Consider the following 19664-nt stretch of genomic DNA (forward strand, 5'->3'; position numbering starts at 1 on the left):
CAGGCTCCCTGCTCTGCAGGAGGCCTGTTTCTCCCTCTCCCACTCCCCCTGCTTGTGTTCCCTCTTTCACCGTGTCTCTCTCAGTCAAATAAATAAAATTTTAAAAAGAACAATTTTTTTCTTTTTGAAAATTTAACCATCTTAAAGGAAATCTCTCTAAAGCTTTGTAAGATAATAAATTTCCCAGAAAGAAAAAATAACAAATTTTAAATAAAGATCATAATATTTCTTATAGGCTCTAACATAGCAACTGTTAACACCCACAGAGGTGTAAGTGCATGCTTTTCTGTGTTATACAGTCCTCAACAATGTCGCCTCTCATTTTTATGTTTTTAATCTGTCTCTTGCCTTGCTATTAAGCTTCTTGCTATTATCAATATCCTGGACTGTGCCAACCTTTCCTTTCAGTTCTAATGTGCGACAGAGTTAGGAGTCAGATAGAATTCTTTGTAAAATAATGCTCAAGACATTGGTTTGAGAGGGTTTTAGCAAAGAAGCTTTATAAGATCTGTTTTTGGGTATTCAGTTTCTTCAGCCTACTTTCTGGTTTCACCCTTGTTTTTGATAGGTAAAGAACGATTGCATTGTTTTGTTTTGTTTTGTTTTTAATCAAACACAAAGATATCATAAAATGTAAATGAGGACTTACAATGCAAATGTTACCTATGACAAGACCTTCGGTCTGTTATTATAACATCTTATTAATTTCTCAAAAGGCACTTATCCTTTCTTGGACTGTATCACAGAATACAGCCAAACTTTTCTAGTATACACATCTTTCTGTTTTTACAATATCTGGCACATAAGGGGCATACTATAAAAGCTGACTACAGTGAACTGGTATATTACATGCAGGTCATATATCTCTTACCAGTAGTTCCTGAACTTCACTGAGAATACAAATCACCTGAGGAAATATGTTAAAATGCAGATTTCAAGGTTTCAACCTATAGATTTCAAAGATTTTATTTATTTGACAGAGAGCATTAACCTACAGATTTTAATTGTGAGACTGTGTGTATGTATGTGTGTGTGTGCATGTGTGTGTTTTGGAGGGTGAAATAAACATTTTAAACAAATTGCATTTTAAACAAACACTGCAGGTGACTCTGATGAAAATGGTTGTAGTTAAGTCTTTAAAAACAGTACCCTCTGCAATTTTATAAGATGGAATAGCCAGATATAAAGATCAGAGCTAAAATGCCAAGTGAGAAGGAAAAGTAGAGAACAAGAGACTTCAAAAAGCCAGGAAAGTATATTAAGGATAAAGAATTCATTAAGATCACAGAAGTATCTGGGGCAGTGAGGAGAACGTGCACAATAAATGACTGAAGACAAGCAGAGAAGAGACACCAAGGATGTTAACAATGGCACAGAAAAGGGCTAATGAAAAGAAATATGTTATGAGATTCTTGAGAAGTCCATAAAGTAAAGTTAGAGCTACTACTGAACTTAAGGAGCAGATAGAGACAAATAGCAAGTACCACACATTTTGTAAGGAAGCAAGTGCTTTGGCTAGCAAGTGACGTAGGGTGGTTCACTTGGATATGGGATTTAAGTAACAGCCTGTTAAAACCCTGATTATCATATAAATCCAGGCTTTGCTAAAGTAAGTGTAATCACCTGTTTGTCCATGGATTATGCTGTTCATCCCTGTGCATCATAAGACTTTTCACACTGCTTCATAAACTGAAAAAGTCTAGAAACACTAGTAAAATTATGGATACATAAAGGCACTACCTAGAGTAGCCTAGTGTTGCTAAGTGCCTTGTACTTAGGTGTCCTTAAGGAATCTTTCTTGTCCAGGAGAACATCAGTTTTTCTCCATAAAAAAGACAATACCAGAGATCCAGCCTTGCAGAAAGAATGTTCTGAGCTCCCTGTCCCACCCCTTCTACCTTGTACTCTGTTCTCTCCATATCCCTGGCCATTGGTCCTGCTGTACATCTACCATGTTATCTTGGTTTCCCCCATAGCTCACCATACCATCAGCTTCTTTCAGCTTTTGAGCTCACTTCTCTTCCATTGAAAGTTGAGTCTCACAGTAACAATGCCCATGCAAAGCCAGCAAGTCAGCCACAGGAACAGCATCCTTCTGTGGAAGGCCACTGCACTTGGCCCACCTGGTAGGCCTTGGGCAGGCATAATCTTTGAAGGTGAAATACAATGTCCTTCTCCCTCCCTCCCCATCTTACCACTTTCCTGGGAGAAGATGGTGATGAACTACCTAAGCAGAAAAATCACCTGGAAGCTTTCTGTTTGAGACTTGCCTTACACCCACATTGTCATACTTTCATAGGAGTGACTAAGCAGAAACTACAAACCACTCTCAAGATAATTATGTGGTGGGGCGCCTGGGTGGCTCAGTGGGTTAAAGCCGCTGCCTTCGGCTCAGGTCATGATCCCAGGGTCCTGGGATCGAGCCCCACATCGGGCTCTCTGCTCAGCGGGGAGCCTGCTTCCCTTCCTTTCTCTCTGCCTGCCTCTCTGCCTACTTGTGATCTGTCTGTCAAATAAATAAATAAAATCTTTAAAAAAAAAAAAGATAATTGTGTGGTAACCCCAACTTACCAGCATAACTTGGCTGATTAACACTTCCTCCTTTCATTATATAATGACGAACAAGATCAATGTCATTATGCAGAGCAGCCTGATACAGTAAGTTCTCTCCAAAGATGTTTCTACGGTTAATGCTAGACAGAGATATTTCATTCCTCTTCATTTTTTCTGAAAGGAGGGGATAAACAAAAGAGAACAAAAAGTAATAATCCCTATTTGAAAACTAGGAAGAATACAGGTAATAGAGTGAATCCAGTCAACATTCTGGAATTGTATTATAAAAGAGTATTTCATCCATAAACCCAACTATAATGTTATCTACATGCAAAAAGATAAAAGGAAAAATGTCATTAGTTTGAAAATACTTGCAGTATATTATAAATCATGTAAGCAGTTTATGTTTATTGAAACCCCATGAAAGTGCATATGTGAGAAGACTAACAGATTACTTTTTTAAAAGTTCTGGTGAAAACGATTATTTAAATCTAGAATTAGATTGTCATTAAACCCAACAAGATACTATAGTGCTAAAATGTGATACACCACCATGAGGAAAAAATCTCAGACATACACAAGGAAGATACAGAAATTAAACACAATGAGGCCAGTAAAGGAATGTTAAATTTCTTTCTTTGCTACAAATAGTTGTTCCAAAATTAAATAAAGAAATATGATCTTGATCTATATAATAGTTTTATTTCCTAAGCCAGGTAATAGACAATTAAAATAGATTCCCAGGTTATGCATATCAGGTATTATTTCTTCACTGTCTTTCCTAAAATACTGATACTCAAAATCCTGTCAGTTTTGATGGATACTAGTTCATTTGGTTTTCCTGAATTTCAGAATAACTCTGATGATAGCTTTTATAATTTTGATCTAGCTAATCTGCTCCATCCTAAAATCTCACAAAAGTAACTGAGTATAGCAGCACATTTTTTTAAAAAGATTTTTATTTATTTATTTAACAGAGAGACAGAGATCACAAGTAGGTGGAGAGGCAGGCAGAGAGAGAGGAGGAAGCAGGCTCCCCACTGAGCAGAGAGCCCGATGAGGGGCTCAATCTCAGGACCCCGGGATCATGACCTGAGCTGAAAGCAGAGGCTTTAAACCACTGAGCCACCCAGGCATCCGAGCAGCACATTTTTTAATGGATCACAATTTATCTGCTTTGTCTTTATTAGATTCCCTCCATTCAGTTCCACTGAAAAATAAACCAACTTCTGAACATTTGAGACTATCTTGTCCCACTCAAAACTACAAAGCATTCTGCTCCTACCAGATAAACTGTATTTACCAAAAAAGTAGTCTTTACTTCAAGATCTGTTTTCGCCAGTTGTACTTGCTAGTTATGTAATTTATTAGAAATAACAAATTAAGGGGGCGCCTGGGTGGCTCAGTGGGTTAAAGCCTCTGCCTTCGGCTCGGGTCATGATCCCGGGGTCCTGGGATCGAGCCCCATATAGGGCTCTCTGCTTGGCAGGAAGCCTGCCTCCTCCTCCTCTCTATCTCTCTCTCTGCCTACTTGTGATCTCTGTCTGTCAAATAAATAAATAAAATCTTAAAAAAAAAAGAAATAACAAATTAAGAATATAAAATTTTTCAATGAAAACTAAGATGGAGAAGACATTCACTTCCAATCACAACTTAATAATTGCCATGACTTGCCCTTCCATTGCAAACAACTAAAAAAACTAGACAAAATATATTGATTAAAAAAAAAAAAAACTATATTAAGACACTGGAAAACAGGCAATTCAGATCTATGACTCCTTCCAGAGAAGGGAAACAACAGACTGAGCTGTCTGGAGGCACTTTCCAGCATATAGCACAAGCATAGCAAGGTGAAGCTTCTGAGCTGAGGAAATAGAAATTTAAGTTTCAGGAGGCTAGGGTGATTAGATTTTGCACAGTAGGGTACCAGAGATGAGGGAAGAGAGAACAGGTACCAGAAATCTACAAAAGGGACTCCTTTATCACTTTCTAAATACTACAGTGCTCATATGTAGGTTGAGGCTTCATGAGGCTGGGTAAGAACAACTATCCAAGAACTATAAAATAACAAGCCTGAGATATCACACCAGCTGGGAAACATGTACATTCCTGACAGCTGGAGGAGAGTGACCTTGGTAACAACCAGAGCATTAGTAGAGACCCTTAACAGGTCATGTCTTAGTAGAAGGGGCTAAACTAGCTGTAAAGCCTACACCAAACCTGCCTAATAAGGTTTTTAAAAAAATTTTGAAAGGATCAATCTGATCTTCAAGTAACTTGGGCAAAAACAAAATACAGTATTTTTAGAAAATATAGAGACATTCAATAACATTTTGTTGTATATGGTTATCTAATTATTCTCCTCCACAAAAAGCCTTGTGCCTTTGTCAAAACTCAAGGATTTATTTCGGAACTCAGTACATTACATTACATTGACCTGTTTCCCTATCTTGATGGAAATGTCATGCTATTTTGATTACTATAGCCATAACATTTTTTTGTTTTGTTTTGAGAGAGAAAGAGAATGTGCACATGTGAGTGGAGAAAGGGAGAAGGGTCAGGGGTAGAGGGAGAGAGAGAATCCCAAGCAGGCTCTACATCAAACACAGCCATCTCACAACCCTGAGATCATGCATGACCTGAATTGAAATCAAGAGCCAGATGCATAACCAACTGAGCCACCCAGGAATGTCCAGAATAAATCCCTTAAGTAGAATTGCCAATTCAAGAATTGTGACTTAAAAGTCTGAAGAATGTAAATAAACTGCCTGGTGAAAAGACTGAACAGGGGTACTTGGGTGGCTCAGTCTGTTAAGTGTCTCAGTCTTAGTTTCAACTCAGGTCATGATCTCAGGGTCCGGAGATTGAGCTCTGCATCAGGCTTCATGCTCAGTGCAGAGTCTGCTTGTCCCTCTCCTTCTGGTCTTCCCCATATTTTCTTTTTTTTTCTTAAAGATTTTATTTAGTTATTTGACAGAGAAAGATCACAAGTAGGCAGAGAGGCAGGCAGAGAGAGGAGGAAGCAGGCTCCCTGCTGAGCAGAGAGCCCGATGCGGGGCTTGATCCCAGGACCTTGGGATCATGACCTGAGCCGAAGGCAGAGGCTTTAACCCACTGAGCCACCCAGGCGCGCCCCCCCTATTTTCTCTATGTTGAATAAATAAATAAAATCTTAAAAAAAAAAGACTGAATAAACTTACAGTATTACCAAGAAAATAAGAGAATGCTTGCTTTTTCCATATTCTTGCCACTAGGAATTCTCAAATGTTTAAACATTTGACATTCTCTTAGTGAAAACTGTACTCCCTAATTTACATTTTTTAAATCATAAATGAGATGCTAATCCTTTCAATTATTTTTTAAAAGATTTTATTTATTTATTTATTTGAGAGAGAGAGAGTGTGTGTGCATGCAAGCAGGGGGAGGGGCAGAGGGAGAAGGAAAGAGAGGCAGAGAATCTCAAGCAGACTCGGAGGTGAGCAAGGAGCCTGATACAGGGCTGGATCTCACCACCCTGAGATCATGACCTCAGGCAAAACCAAGAGTCAGATGCTTAACTGACTGAGCCAACTAGGTGCCCTAGTTATTTATATATATGTATATTTTTTTCCCTGTGAAATGCTTGTTCGTGTTTCCTACTCATTTTTCTTTATCTTTATTGTTTTCTAAGAGCTCTCTGCATGTTAATGCAATTAACCCCTTCTATTGTTATTAATATTTCTTCTGTGTTCAATGTTTGATTTTCTTTAGGGTATTTTCCATACAATCTTTTTAAAAATATGTGTAGTCAATTTTATCATTCTTTTCTCTCCTGGCTTCTGGGTTTGTCATTCTTTAAGAAGGTTTTTCCTCCTCAGAGATTACAAAAATAACTCATTTATGTTTTCTTCTAGAATTTTTTTTTCAGTTAGTCTTTGGCCAAAATGGAATTAAATTTAGTATATGGAATGTTATAGATATCCATCCAAATTTGTTTATGTTTTTACTATTTACTGCTTGGTCCTTTTTTTTGCTACCAATTTGAGATGCCATCTTTATTATATACCTTCCCCAAAATTCACACTGTATCAGGCTTCTACATTTAAACTCAATTCTGTTTCATAAATTTATTTGTCTATTCCTGTGCCTGTACCCAATTATTTTAATCTATATGGCTTTCTCAATTGTTTTCATATTATGTACAGCAGGTTCTTGTCTCTCCAGTCTCCCTGTGCTTTTATTTTCCAGAATTTTCTAGGCTAGTCCTTCATGTTTAGTATCATTTTATAACATTCTCATAATTAATCTCCAGCTTTATAAAGCAAAACAAGACAAAACAATTAGCAAATAAACAAAAATCTGTTTTTGATTGAGCTCTCACACATTTATAGAGTAATTTTGGGAGAAATAAATTTCTTACATGAATACTTATGGTCAAGAGTAAGATTCTTCTATTTATTCAAGTCTCTCTTTTTTTTTTTAAGTCCCTGAGTGGAATTTTCAACTCTTTTCTTATAGGCAAGGCACATTTCTTATTAGGTGTAGAGCAGGTATTTTCTCTTCATTATAGTTATTATAAATGGGACTCTCTCCTATATTTTTCTAACTGGGTAATACTTGCACGTATGAAAGGTACTAATGTCTTGTTTCAGTTCACTGAATTTTTAAAGATTTTATTTATTTATTTGACAGAGAAAGAGAGCACAAGCAGGCAGAGAGGCAGGCAGAGAGAGAGGAGGAAGCAGGCTCCCCACCGAGCAGAGAGCCCGATGCGGGGCTCGATCCAAGGACCCTGAGATCACGACCTGAGCCGAAGGCAGCGGCTTAACACACTGAGCCACCCAGGCGCCCCCAGTTCACTGAATTTTTAAAATATTTTATCTGGAAAAAATTCAGACTTACAAAAAAGTTATAAAAAGAGAACAAAAGATTCACCCATTATTAGTATTTTGCTATCTGTTTATATCATTCTATCTCCCTTTTTATATAAATATATGCATTCACACAGACATATATATAAATAATTTACACACACCATGCCCCTTTACTCACTAATACTTAAGTGTGTATTTTCCAAAAACAAGGACATTCTTTTAAATAACCAAATTATTGTTAAATTTAGGAAATTTAACAATGGTATCTTATTATTTAACCTACAGTACATATTTTAATTTTGCCAATTATACCCTTAATATGTCTTTTTTTTTTAAGATTTTATTTATTTATTTGACACACAGAGATCACAAGTAGGCGGAAGGGCAGGCAGAGAGAGAGAGAGGAGGAAGCAGGCTCCCCACTGAGCAGAGAGCTCAATGCAGGGCTTGATCCCAGGACCCTGAGATCATGACCTGAGCTGAAGGCAGAGGCTTTAACCACTGAGTCACCCAGGCGCCCCCCTCCTTATTATATCTTAACCAGTCTTTCTACAATCTTATGGTTTCTCATAGTTTCTTAGGTTATTCTTTGGGGTTTTATAGGAACAGAGAAATAACACCAAAGAATAACAGTAATTTTGCCTTATCTTTTCCTCTATTCCTCTTAGTATGACTTCTCAAAGCCTTATGCTACGTTGGTCACACCACAAATAGATCACATATCTAAATTTGAAAAGGGTTCTGTAACTCTTTTCTCCAAACAGAAGTATAGGAAAAATACCAGCTAATAAGCCAGAAGTTCATGACCAAGTCCTAGTTATGAGCTGTGAAATGAGCTGTGCAATGCTGGGAAAAATCTTCAACCTCTATGAACTTCCTCATCAGTAAAATGAGAAAGTCGAGAGAGATAATCTCTAAGTCCTTTTCAGTACCAGAATTCTATGTCTGTAAGTTACTTAATTAAAAAAAATTATGAAATCAAATATGCCTCACCACTTTTTCCAGCAAGTTTTTTGTTTCTCTGCATCTGTTCTCCACTTTTGAGTCTGGTTGAATGCATATTCTTCCCTTTACTTTTAATCATTAAAGCAGGATCCTGCATTCTTGAAAAATAAATGTGTTTTTAAAATTACTATCATGTTCTCTACAACCATCCACAGAGAATCATATTAAATTTTTACTGAGTTTTTAAAACTGAAAGGTATTTTACTGAGTTGCTATCAAAGAGCATGGCACTTTAAAATATGGAGATGACTCCTGAGTAAACTGCAGGTAATTCTGTGACAAGCATGCCGATTTTGGTGGTTTCTAGCCTTTTCTTTGTGCCACCTGTGGGTTTCTTTCCTTTAGGAGCAGTCACCTACAAGTATTCTGAGTATCTTGCCCCTCATCCCTAGACTGCCATGCCACTATCTATTTACCTTCTAGGCTCTTTCAAGAAAACAGGACTTGCCTTGTGGGATTACACTGATCAAAAACTGAAAATACTGGAATAAAAACAGACACATAGCTGAATGGAATACTGTAGAGACAGGAAATAAACCTATGTATAGATGGCTAATTAACTTTCAATAAAGGAACCAAAAATATACAATGAGGAAAGGACAATCTTTTTAATAAATGATGTTTGGGAAACTGGATAGCCACATGTAAAACAATGAGATTGGGCGTCAATCTTGCATCATACACAAAAATCAATTCAAAATGAGTTAAAGACTTCATTGTAAGACCTGAAATCATAAAACTCATAGAAACAAAACAGGGGGTAGGCACCTTGACGTTGGTCTGGACAATCATTTTTTGGATTTGGCACCAGAAGCAAAGGCAACAAAAGCAAGAATGAAAAACTAGGGCTAATCAAATTAAAAAGTTTCTGCATGGAAAAGGACACCATCAACAAAATTAAAAGGCAGCCTACTGAATGGGAGAAAATATTTGCAAATCATATACCTGATAAGGGGTTAATATTCAAAATATATAAGGAACTCATACAACTCAATAGCAAATTAAGCAAACAATCCAATTCAAAAATGGAAGAGGAACTAAAATGACATTTTCTCAAAGAAGACAATCAAATGGCCAACAGGTACATGAAAAGGTGTTCAACATCACTAATCAGCAGGAAAATGCAAATAAAAACTACAGTAAGGTATCACCTCATACATGTTATAATGGCTATCATTAAAAAGACAGGAAAGATTGCTGAGGATGTGAAGAAAAAAGAACCCCTGTGCATTGTAAACTGGTGAGGACACTATGGAAAACAGGATAAAAGATCCTCACAAAATCAAAAATAGAACCATCATATGACACAGCATTTCTACTTCTGGATATTTAGCCAAAGGAAATAAAATTACTATCTTGAAAAGATATCTGCACCTGTGCCCACTGCAGCTTTATTTATGATAGCCAAGACATGGAAACAACTTAAGTATCCATTGATGGATAAATGGATAAAGAAAAGTGGTGTACACACACACACACACACACACACATAAGGATAAAGAAAAGTGGTGTACACACACACACATACACACACAATGGATTATTTGTGACAATGTGAAAGGATCTAAAGGGAATTATGCTAAGTGAAATAAGTCAGACAGAGAAAGACAAATACTATATGATCTTATATGTGGCATCTCAAACAAAACAACCTAAACTCATAGATACAGAGAACAGATTGATGGTGTCCAGAAGCAGAGAGGTGGGGAGTGAGTGAAATGAGTGAAAGTGATTAAAAAGTACAAACTTCCATTTATAAGATAAATAAGTCCCGGGGATAGAACATACATGGTAGTACTGTACTGCATAGTTGGAAGTCATGGAGGGAGTAAATCTTAGAAATTCTCATGACAAGAAAAGAAAATTCTATAACTGTGTGATGATGGATGCTAACTAAATTTAATTTAAAAAAGAAAGAATGGAAATTAGAATTAGGTTGAAATCCAACAAATCTCTCTTAACTCTGTCTTCTTTAAAAAAAAAAAGTAGAAGAGTTTTCTGGGTTAAAAAAAATAACTGTACAGTAAATAAGGCAACAACACTGAAAAACAAAGCTCTTCACTTAGGGGTAACTGTGCATTGACTCTAGTGTCCCAAGCATAGAATTATCTATAAGGTCTGTAGCATATCTAAAGAGAAAGATATAATTTGGGAGTATACCTGAAATTCTTAGTTGAAGAGATATTACTTATTTGATCCTCACTGACAAGAATCTTTGGTACAATCTTTTCTGGTGTCTCATACAAGTCATCTGTGTGCTTTGCATCTCTGCCTGCTTTCAGTCTGGACGATCTCCTTAACACACATGGAATATCCTGGCCAGATTTATTTTTCACTGAATTTGAATTTCCTTTATTATGTAGTGGATCACATGAGGTGACATTTTGATGAACCAAAGTTTGCAGCCCAAAGTTTGGATCTTCTAGAGTCTGTAATAAGATGCAAATACACAAAAAACTGTAACAATGCAAAAAATTTAAAATGAGAAGAAATTAGGTTTTATCTTGTCCTCTGATTATAAAAAAATGCCTCTTATAATATGAAAGTGCAAAAATTCACAGACCACATAATGAAAATTTAATAATATAATAAAAGCCAAAGCGGATTTAAAAGTCTAAGATAAGAAGAGCATAAGTAAAAATTATTCCTATCAATATTCATCCTTAAAATTCAAGGGCAAAACTAAGGTTACTCTGGATGCTTTAACTTCATAGGAAACAGGCAGCAAAAAATGACATATAAAAAGAGTAGAAATGTCATACTAGACCAGAGCAATGTTCTACTCAGCCCAGTGATTGTTGTTTTACAGTAGGAAGTTTGTATTTTGTGGGACAAAACTGTATATAACCTCCATTATATTGATTTTAAAAGGTTACCAGTAAATCACGAATGACTCTAACTTTCCCTTAAGAATCCATTATAGATTTAACTTTCATGAAGATACATGTGTTTTTACACATATCATGTAAACCCTTCTAGAGCTTATTTATATATACAGCTTGCAAAGCTTTTTAGTGTACCAAATTCCATATTTTTATTATGGTTGAATAAAAGGGTATTTAATTTGTTCTCAATCTCTTTTTTACTTTTAAAAGGGTTTCTTTTTTTGAACACTTGCTAAATTCATGCTCACTCTGTTAATACCCATCAATTATAATCTCCTACATTTTACTTATATTACCTCTTTTCAGATTAGGATACTGGAATGTTTAATTTAATCTTCATGCCCTATCCCCATGATCAGTTTTTTTTTCTGGATTTTTAAAAAGTTTTATTTTGTCTGTTTTGAGATGTTTTCTATGAGAATTGCATGCAGTATTATGCCAGGTATGTATTTTACAACATGAGCTTAGTAACGTGTTATTCAAATTGTCCCAAGAATGTTCATAAAAGTAGTCTGGTAAGAGCCAAGAGAAAAAAAAGAGAAGAGATAAAAAATTTAAATGACTATCATTAGTGAATTAGTTAAATAAATTATATTTATATAATATACATACACCCACACATAAAATATCCACATAGTGGAATAGAATTCAGCAAGTAAAAAGATTTTAGTATGCTACATTCACTGACACAGATAACCAAGATGTATAATCAAATTTTAAAAAGCTGCAAAATGTCAACTATACTTTCATAAAAAATATTTTAAAAAGTCACAAAGTATTATGTATAATATGGTCTCACTTATACAGAATAAACTTAGATAGAATATGCATAGAAAAAATTAGAGACAGATAAACCAAACTGTTAATAGTGATTAACTGTGAAATATGGAATTGTGGGGGACATTTTCAAAAATCGTATTATTATGTATATTTCTGTAATGTTTGATTTTTTTAAATAATGAGGGTGTATTACTATTATAGTCAGGAAAAAAAATAAGATTCCTTTAAAAAGGAAAAAAAATTGTCAACATAAAAAAGAGACTTGGCTAGTGGTAGCCCACTGCAGGGTCTCCAGGCATAATACTGCAGGAATTCTAAACCTCAGGAACTTTGCTACCCGACAGTAGCCTCAGATGTAGATTGCAAAGTTCTGCCGAAGCCAGGCATAACTCTTCCTTCTCCTGGAAGCCCAACCGCATATACTCTATCCTCAACTAGAAATTAATGTGGGGTATCTCATCTCTACTTTACACTAGGTAGGCATAGCAATTCTCTGAGCTAACAGGAAAAAAATCTGGTAGATAATTATTTCCTTCCTATATACAAGCAATCTTGTAAAGATTATAAAGCAAAGTCTCAGGTCTTTGATGAGAAACTTAACTACTTCAACATTTAAATCCCTTGAAAACTCTACCCTGGAATCTCTAGAGAGATCAGCTTCAAACTGAAAAAGCATCTTTTGGGTGTTGAAATTTGGGAAGAAGATCTGAATTTAAGATAAAGTATATGGGCAATGAAGACTTGGTAAAAGTCACTATAAAAGGCAAAATCAGAGACTCACAGTTGCACTTACATGCTGCAGTGAAAGATGCTTGTCCTGCAGCTCCCCTGACTTGGACTCTTGTTCAAAGGGTGGAGCAGAACAAAGAGACTCAAAATTCACCTCTGTTATTTGAGTACAATCTTCACTGGTCTGAGACCTCTTGGGCTCCACTCCTGAATACTCATTTCCAGCACTGAGACTACTGCCTCCCTCTTCTCTGTGACAGATGGGTCCCACGTTGCCTTCTGATAATATGTTTATGGCAGCTAACAACTCAGCTGGCAATGCATCATCCTTTGTATTTTCTAGGAAATCTTTGTAACATGTCAAGGATACTGATATGGAACTTGGAGAGTTGCTCAATGGGTTGTCCAACTCTTTAGGTTCAAAATCACTCATTGTTTCAAACAGTCTTTCTTCCTGAGCCATTTCTGGTGATGTGAGTAACCTTTCTAAGGCAGACACAAAAGTTTTAAGAGAACTTTCTTCATCCTTGGTTTCTTCAGAATTCATGGTCAATGTGGCTTCCTTTCCAGACTTAGAAAACTTACTTGGTGCTGCTAAGATCTCTGGCTCTACTAACAGCTTCTCCTTTACAACCACCACATCAGATACTTCAGCAGTAGTACCAGACAGAAAGCTAATTTCAGGAGCATCTCTGTCTGTGCTTAGTTCCTGTGTATTCCAAATAGAAATTCCATCATTACAGCATATGCTAAAAATTAAAATTAAAACTTCATAGTTTTCTAGTTTATCATCTTGGTAAATTACCACTAAAGAGTTTTATCAATTTTCTTCCCCTTCCATAAAAAAAAAAATACTCTTCACTAATTTCCTGCACCAAATTACTAATGACTCTGAATACATGGCTAAACATTCACAGTGGACCAAGAGCAAAATGGGCTGGGTCATAATTATAGATACCAATTATCTATTCAACTAAGTTTAAATTATTTGTGCAAAGAGAAGAGGCAGAGATGACACGAATAGTTAAATTAGTAGCTAATCTCAAAACTTCATTGCAGGTAATGACTGTAAAATTCTCCCTTGCCTAAAATCACTCTCGGGGTGCCTGGGTGGCTCAGTTAAGCATCTGACACTTGATCTCAGGGTCATAAGTTGAAGCCCCATGCTGGACTCCACACTGGGTGCACAGCGAAAGGAAGGAAGGAAGGAAGGAAGGAAAGAAATTTAAAAATCACTACTGAATTTTATAAAAATCATTAATCAAGAATAAAATTGGTATTGTTTCACCTTCTTTTTGTGCCCCATCTCTGTATCACTATGTAACTGTGAAGTAAAAAGGCCAAAGGAAAGAAGATCAGAGGGGGAAAAGAAGAAAAAGAAAGACACAACTCTATGTAAATACTACAAGCCTTAGCTATAAATCAATGGTCCTGCGTTACAGTTAATTTAAACAGGTAACACAAAACTTACATTTATAAATGACTATTACTTTTCAAAGACATCATCTTAATAGGTTACATATACCTCTTCTTCTAATTTTCTCAATGCTCAAAATATTATTAGACTTTCTTTTCTGAAATTGCTTTCAAAAACCATTTATAAGCCATTCAAAAGAGTCTTAATACTTTGAAGACATTGGACATGTTTTTTTTTACCATTAAAAACTGTTAATGTGCTGGGCACCTGGGTGGTTCAGGTTGTTAAGCGTCCAACTCTTGGTCTTCAGCTCAGGTTCTGATCTCATGGGTCATGAGATCAAGCCCTGCATTGGGTCTGTGCTCAGTGGAGCCTGCTTGGATACTCTCTCCCTCTGCCTTTTCTCCTATTTGTTCGTACACGTGCATGCTCTCTCTTTCCAATAAATAAATAAAATCTTTAAAAAAAAAACCTGTTAATTTGCTTGACCTTAAATAATAGAGTGGGTTTCAATAACTTTTGGCTATTTCTAAACATCAAATCCATCTTCCATTGACACACCATTCTCAAAGAATGCACTATAATCTGTAAGCTTTCTGGTATTCTGATTTGATTTAAGTAAGAGAAGGGAAAACCATTTTACTCTCCCCCTTCTTTCCACACCTGCCACCATTTATCTTCTCTATGTATAGCATACAAAGCTTAAGAAGATATAGTTATTAGTAATATAAAATATAATTTGCTCAGAAAGATAAAAGAAATCTAGGAAAAAAATCAAGAACCAAATTCTATCCATTCTTTAAGTCACAGTCCTCTGTAGAACTTTTATCTACTAAATTCAAGGCCATATATGTAATAAAGTATATACATTGGACTCTGCCTTAAAGGAACTTAATTTCTAAATGAAGACTGAATGTATAAATACATAAGACATTAAATATGTATAAATAATATCAAAAACACTGTATAAAGTCAAATGAATGGCATAAACAAAAGATCCCAGTGTGTTACAGTTTTCTGGTGGTGGCGGGGGGGGGGGTGGGGTGGGGTGGGTGACGGACAGACAGCAAGCAGTGGAGGGTTTTAACAATTGCTAGAAAAATGCCTGCTTAAACAAAGGTAACAAGGTTTCTTTACCGTAAGACTTCTCAGAACATGTGCATTAAAATCTCTGAGGAAGGGCGCCTGGGTGGCTCAGTGGGTTAAGCCTCTACCTTCGGCTCAGGTCATGATCTCGGGGTCCTGGGATCCAGCCCCGAATCGGGCTCTCTGCTCGGCAGGGTGCCTGCTTCCCCCCCTCTCTCTGTCTGCCTCTCTGCCTACTTGTGATCTCTCTCTCTGCCAAATAAAAAAATAAAATCTTAAAAACAAAACAAAACAAAACAAAAAAAAACCAACCCTCTGAGGAAACTTTAAGATATAGTAATCTCCAAACTTCTTTGTTCACAAAGACCCTTTTTCTCAGAAGATCTATTAATGTCATAGGATGTAAGTGATCGAGAAATACTGATATAGTCAGTGAATAAGGAACATTAAAGAGAGAGTCATTAACCTTGGTCAAGATCACCAGAGTCATCTGAGATAGATCCACAAAGGAAAAAGGACTTGAACCAGAAATTAAAGATTTGTGAAGGAGCTGAAGAAGGGAAAATACATATTAAGTACCAAGTAGGTGCCAGACACCATGAACTATCATTTTTCTCAGTTCTCACAATAATCCTTTGAAATGGGTATTTCAATAGGTATTTTACACATGAAAATGGATATACTTGCCCCTGAAACACACACTTTCTGGTTCCATATTTTATGTTCTTTCCCTTGCTTTTTGGCTCCTGACTTGAACAAAGGCATGGAAGTGGTAATGTATAAGGTATATCTGAGATAAAAGAAGGTACAGGTATAGGTATGGTAAGGTTGACTTGGGGAGATCCTGGACTGTTTGAGTCTGTTGTGGGCAGAGTCAGTCTTAAAGTCCTTTAATTCCCCACAGCACCAAGGAGAAAGCAAAACCAAAAGAAGCACTCAATATGTGGTTACTGAATAACATCTAGAGGATGGGAAAGCAGTATCTAGCAGGAAATAGTAAATGAACTGTGGTAACAGACAAACCAACAGAAGGCATTTTTGCTACATCATCTCCACAATTAGTTTTTTTTTGTTTTGTTTTGTTTTGTTTTAGTTGAGGTTTTTTTTTTAAATTTTATTTTTTATAAACATATAATATATTTTTATCCCCAGGGGTACAGGTCTGTGAATCACCAGGTTTACACACTTCACAGCACTCACCATAGCACATACCCTCCCCAGTGTCCATAATCCCACCCCCCTCCCAACCCCCCTCCTCCCATCAACCCTCAGTTTGTTTTGTGAGATTAAGAGTCACTTATGGTTTGTCTCCCTCCCAATCCCATCTTGTTTCATTTACTCTTCTCCTACCCCCTTAACCCCCCATGTTGCATCTCCTCTCCCTCATATCAGGGAGATCATATGATAGTTGTCTTTCTCCGACTGACTTATTTCGCTAAGCATGATACCCTCTAGTTCCATCCACGTCGTCGCAAATGGCAAGATTTCATTTCTTTTGATGGCTGCATAGTATTCCATTGTGTATATATACCACATCTTCTTTATCCATTCATCTGTTGATGGACATCTAGGTTCTTTCCATAGTTTGGCTATTGTAGACATTGCTGCTATAAACATTCGGGTGCACGTGCCCCTTCGGATCACTCCACAATTAGTTTGATAATAAGTTATATACTTCTCTTCTAGATACACAATAAGAGACTAATAATACTGGATATGAAACACAGATCAAGGTACATTCTAAGGAAGATGGTAGAGTAGAAGGACCCTAAGCTTACCTCATCCCACAGATACAACCAGGTAACACTCAACACTGGTATAAATAATTCAGAAAATGACCCAACGACTGGAAGAATAAACTCATAGCTAAATAAAGAGAAGAGAACACAATGAAGAGGATAGGAAGGCCAGAGATGCAGTGGGGAGCTAAAAAGACCTGCAGGACCCTCCCTGGGAAGGAGAAACTCCATGTGGAGAGAGACAGGACACAAACATACTATCACACTGAGGGGAAGCCTGCTGGGAAAGACAAATTCCTGTAACATTTGGCTTTGAAAACCAAAGGGGTTAAATTTCATAAGTTCTTACAACCAGTGGGACTTAAAACCTAGAACTTTAAAAATCAGTGAGCTTGGGGGCACCTGGGTGGCTCAGTGGGTTAAAGCCCCTGCCTTCAACTCAGGTCATGATCTCAGGGTCCTGGGATGGAGCCCCACATCGGGCTCTCTGCTCAGTGGGGAGCCTGCTTCGTCCTCTCTCTGCCTGCCTTTCTGCCTACTTGTGATCTCTGTCAAATAAATAAATAAAATCTTTAAAAAATAAAAAAATCAGCGAGCTTGGCCAGGAGGGTGAGAGGAAACAGTCCTCATTTAAAGAGACAGCACAAAAAACAACCTGCAGAGATATACCACAGAAGCAGCAGCTGATAAAACACTTGCGGAGTAGGGGAGGAAAATTTTTTATTCATCTCAGAGCATGTGCTAGAGGTACAGGGATCCTTGGGAGACTTCTCTAGAAACAAAGGAGCTGGATGGCAGGTGCCATTTCACACCCTGTCCATGCCCCAGTCTAAATACATGGCCACATGCAGGAACCAGTGGGATGCAGACACTTGCTACTTAACTTGCTAGCAACATACCTCCTGCTCCTACAGGTTTTGTGGATCCACCCCCTCCAAAAAGCTTTCTGCCAGAGTCCATCCAAAGAGGTACAAAAAGACTTCAAGTGCACGAGCAGCCCCAACAGGGGCCAGCACCACTCCAAAGTGACTCTTGCCCCAGGGAGAAGAAAAGACAAACCACATAAACCAGTCCGAATGCAGCCCAAGCAGTGGGCTAGGGGCAGACTGTTGGTCTAATCGCAGGCACTGCCCACTAAGAAAAGCCTCTAAGGGGACAACACAGGCAAAGTGCTGTGCAGTTTGGTGATACTGTCTCTCTGGAAAATGTCTGGTCTGACTCAACTGTCCACCCCAGGGTGGCTCCAAACACTAACAATAGAGGGACCAAATAGTGCCCATAACAGATAAAGAGTGCTGTTGCGGGGCGCCTGGGTGGCTCAGTGGGTTAAGCCGCTGCCTTCGGCTCAGGTCATGATCCCAGAATCCTGGGATCGAGTCCCGCATCGGGCTCGCTGCTCAGCAGGAAGCCTGCTTCCCTTCCTCTCTCTCTGCCTGCCTCTCTGCCTACTTGTGATCGCTCTCTGTCAAGTAAATAAGTAAAATCTTTAAAAAAAAAAAAAAAAAAAAAGAGTGCTGTTGCACACAACTGGACTGAAGAAAAAGGTGGCTCTGCCACAATGGCAAGGTGCACACAACACACACAGAAGACGCCCCTGACGCACCAGGTTCTGGAGAATGCTGCACTGCAGGACACTACAGGAACTCTTCTTCATAAAGCCACTGCTTTCAAGAGCAGGAGATGTAGCTGATCTTCCTAACACACAGAAACAGATGCAGAGAGCTGGACAAAATGAGGAGACACAAGAATGTGTCTCAAATGAAAGAAAAAGAAAAAATCACAGAAAGAGAGCTAAATGAAACAGGTAAGTAATGTACCTGAGAGAGAATTTAAATAATGGTCATAAAGATACTCACAGAGAAATGAGTGGAGGACCTCAGTAAGACCCTTAACAGAGACAAAGAAAACATAAAGAAGACTCAATCAGAGATTAAGAACTTCACTGAAATTAAAAATACACTTAATGGAATAAATAGTAGACTACAGGAAGCAGAAGAACGGATCTGTGACCTGGAGGATAGAGTAATGGAAAGAATCAAGACACAAGGTGAGAGAAAAAAAAAATACAAAATGAAAACATATTTAGGGGACTTGGCAACACTATCAAGCATAATAACACTCATATTATAGGAATCCTGGAAGGAGAAGAGCAAGAAATGGGGGCAGAAAATTTACTTGAACAAATAATAGCTGAATAGATAATAGCTGAAAGCTTCCTGAATCTAGGAAAGGAAACAGAAATCCAGATTCAGGAGGCACAGACATCTGCCAACAAAGTCAACCCCAAGGAGGTACACACCAAGATATACAATAATTAAAATAGCAAAAAGTAGTGATAAAGAATTTTAAAAGCAGCAAGAGAAAACAGTTAAAAACAAGGGAAACCCCTTAAGACTATCAGCTGATTTTTCAGCAGGCCAGAAGAGAGCAGCATGATATAGTCAAAGTGTGGAAAGGAAAAAAACCTACAGCCAAGAATACAGCAAGGCTATCATTCAGAAAAGGAGAGATAAAGAGTTTCCCATACAAACAAAGGTTAAAGGATTTTTATCACCACTAAACCAGCCCTACAAGAAATGTTAAAGGGGACTCTCAGTGGAAACAAAAGCCCATAAAG

General features: G+C 37.4%; 1 protein-coding gene across 2 annotated transcripts in view; it reads right to left on the reverse strand.

Annotated features, from left to right (window-relative positions):
- ANKRD31 (ankyrin repeat domain 31) overlaps positions 1 to 19664 on the reverse strand; it is a 155205-nt gene that overhangs the window by 102216 nt on the left and 33325 nt on the right. Inside the window, exons 7-10 of one of the 2 annotated variants that reach the window (XM_047730792.1) lie at positions 12870 to 13514; positions 10572 to 10840; positions 8400 to 8509; positions 2572 to 2727 (exon numbers count right to left, since the gene is read on the reverse strand). In XM_047730792.1, coding sequence (XP_047586748.1) covers positions 2572 to 2727; positions 8400 to 8509; positions 10572 to 10840; positions 12870 to 13514 — 1180 coding nt within the window. Of the gene's footprint in view, positions 1 to 2571; positions 2728 to 8399; positions 8510 to 10571; positions 10841 to 12857; positions 13515 to 19664 lie in introns of both variants that reach the window. The other variant, XM_047730791.1, reaches the window with a different exon arrangement.

Source organism: Lutra lutra, chromosome 5, assembly GCF_902655055.1.
Source record: "Lutra lutra chromosome 5, mLutLut1.2, whole genome shotgun sequence".
NCBI classification, from domain to species: domain Eukaryota; kingdom Metazoa; phylum Chordata; class Mammalia; order Carnivora; family Mustelidae; genus Lutra; species Lutra lutra.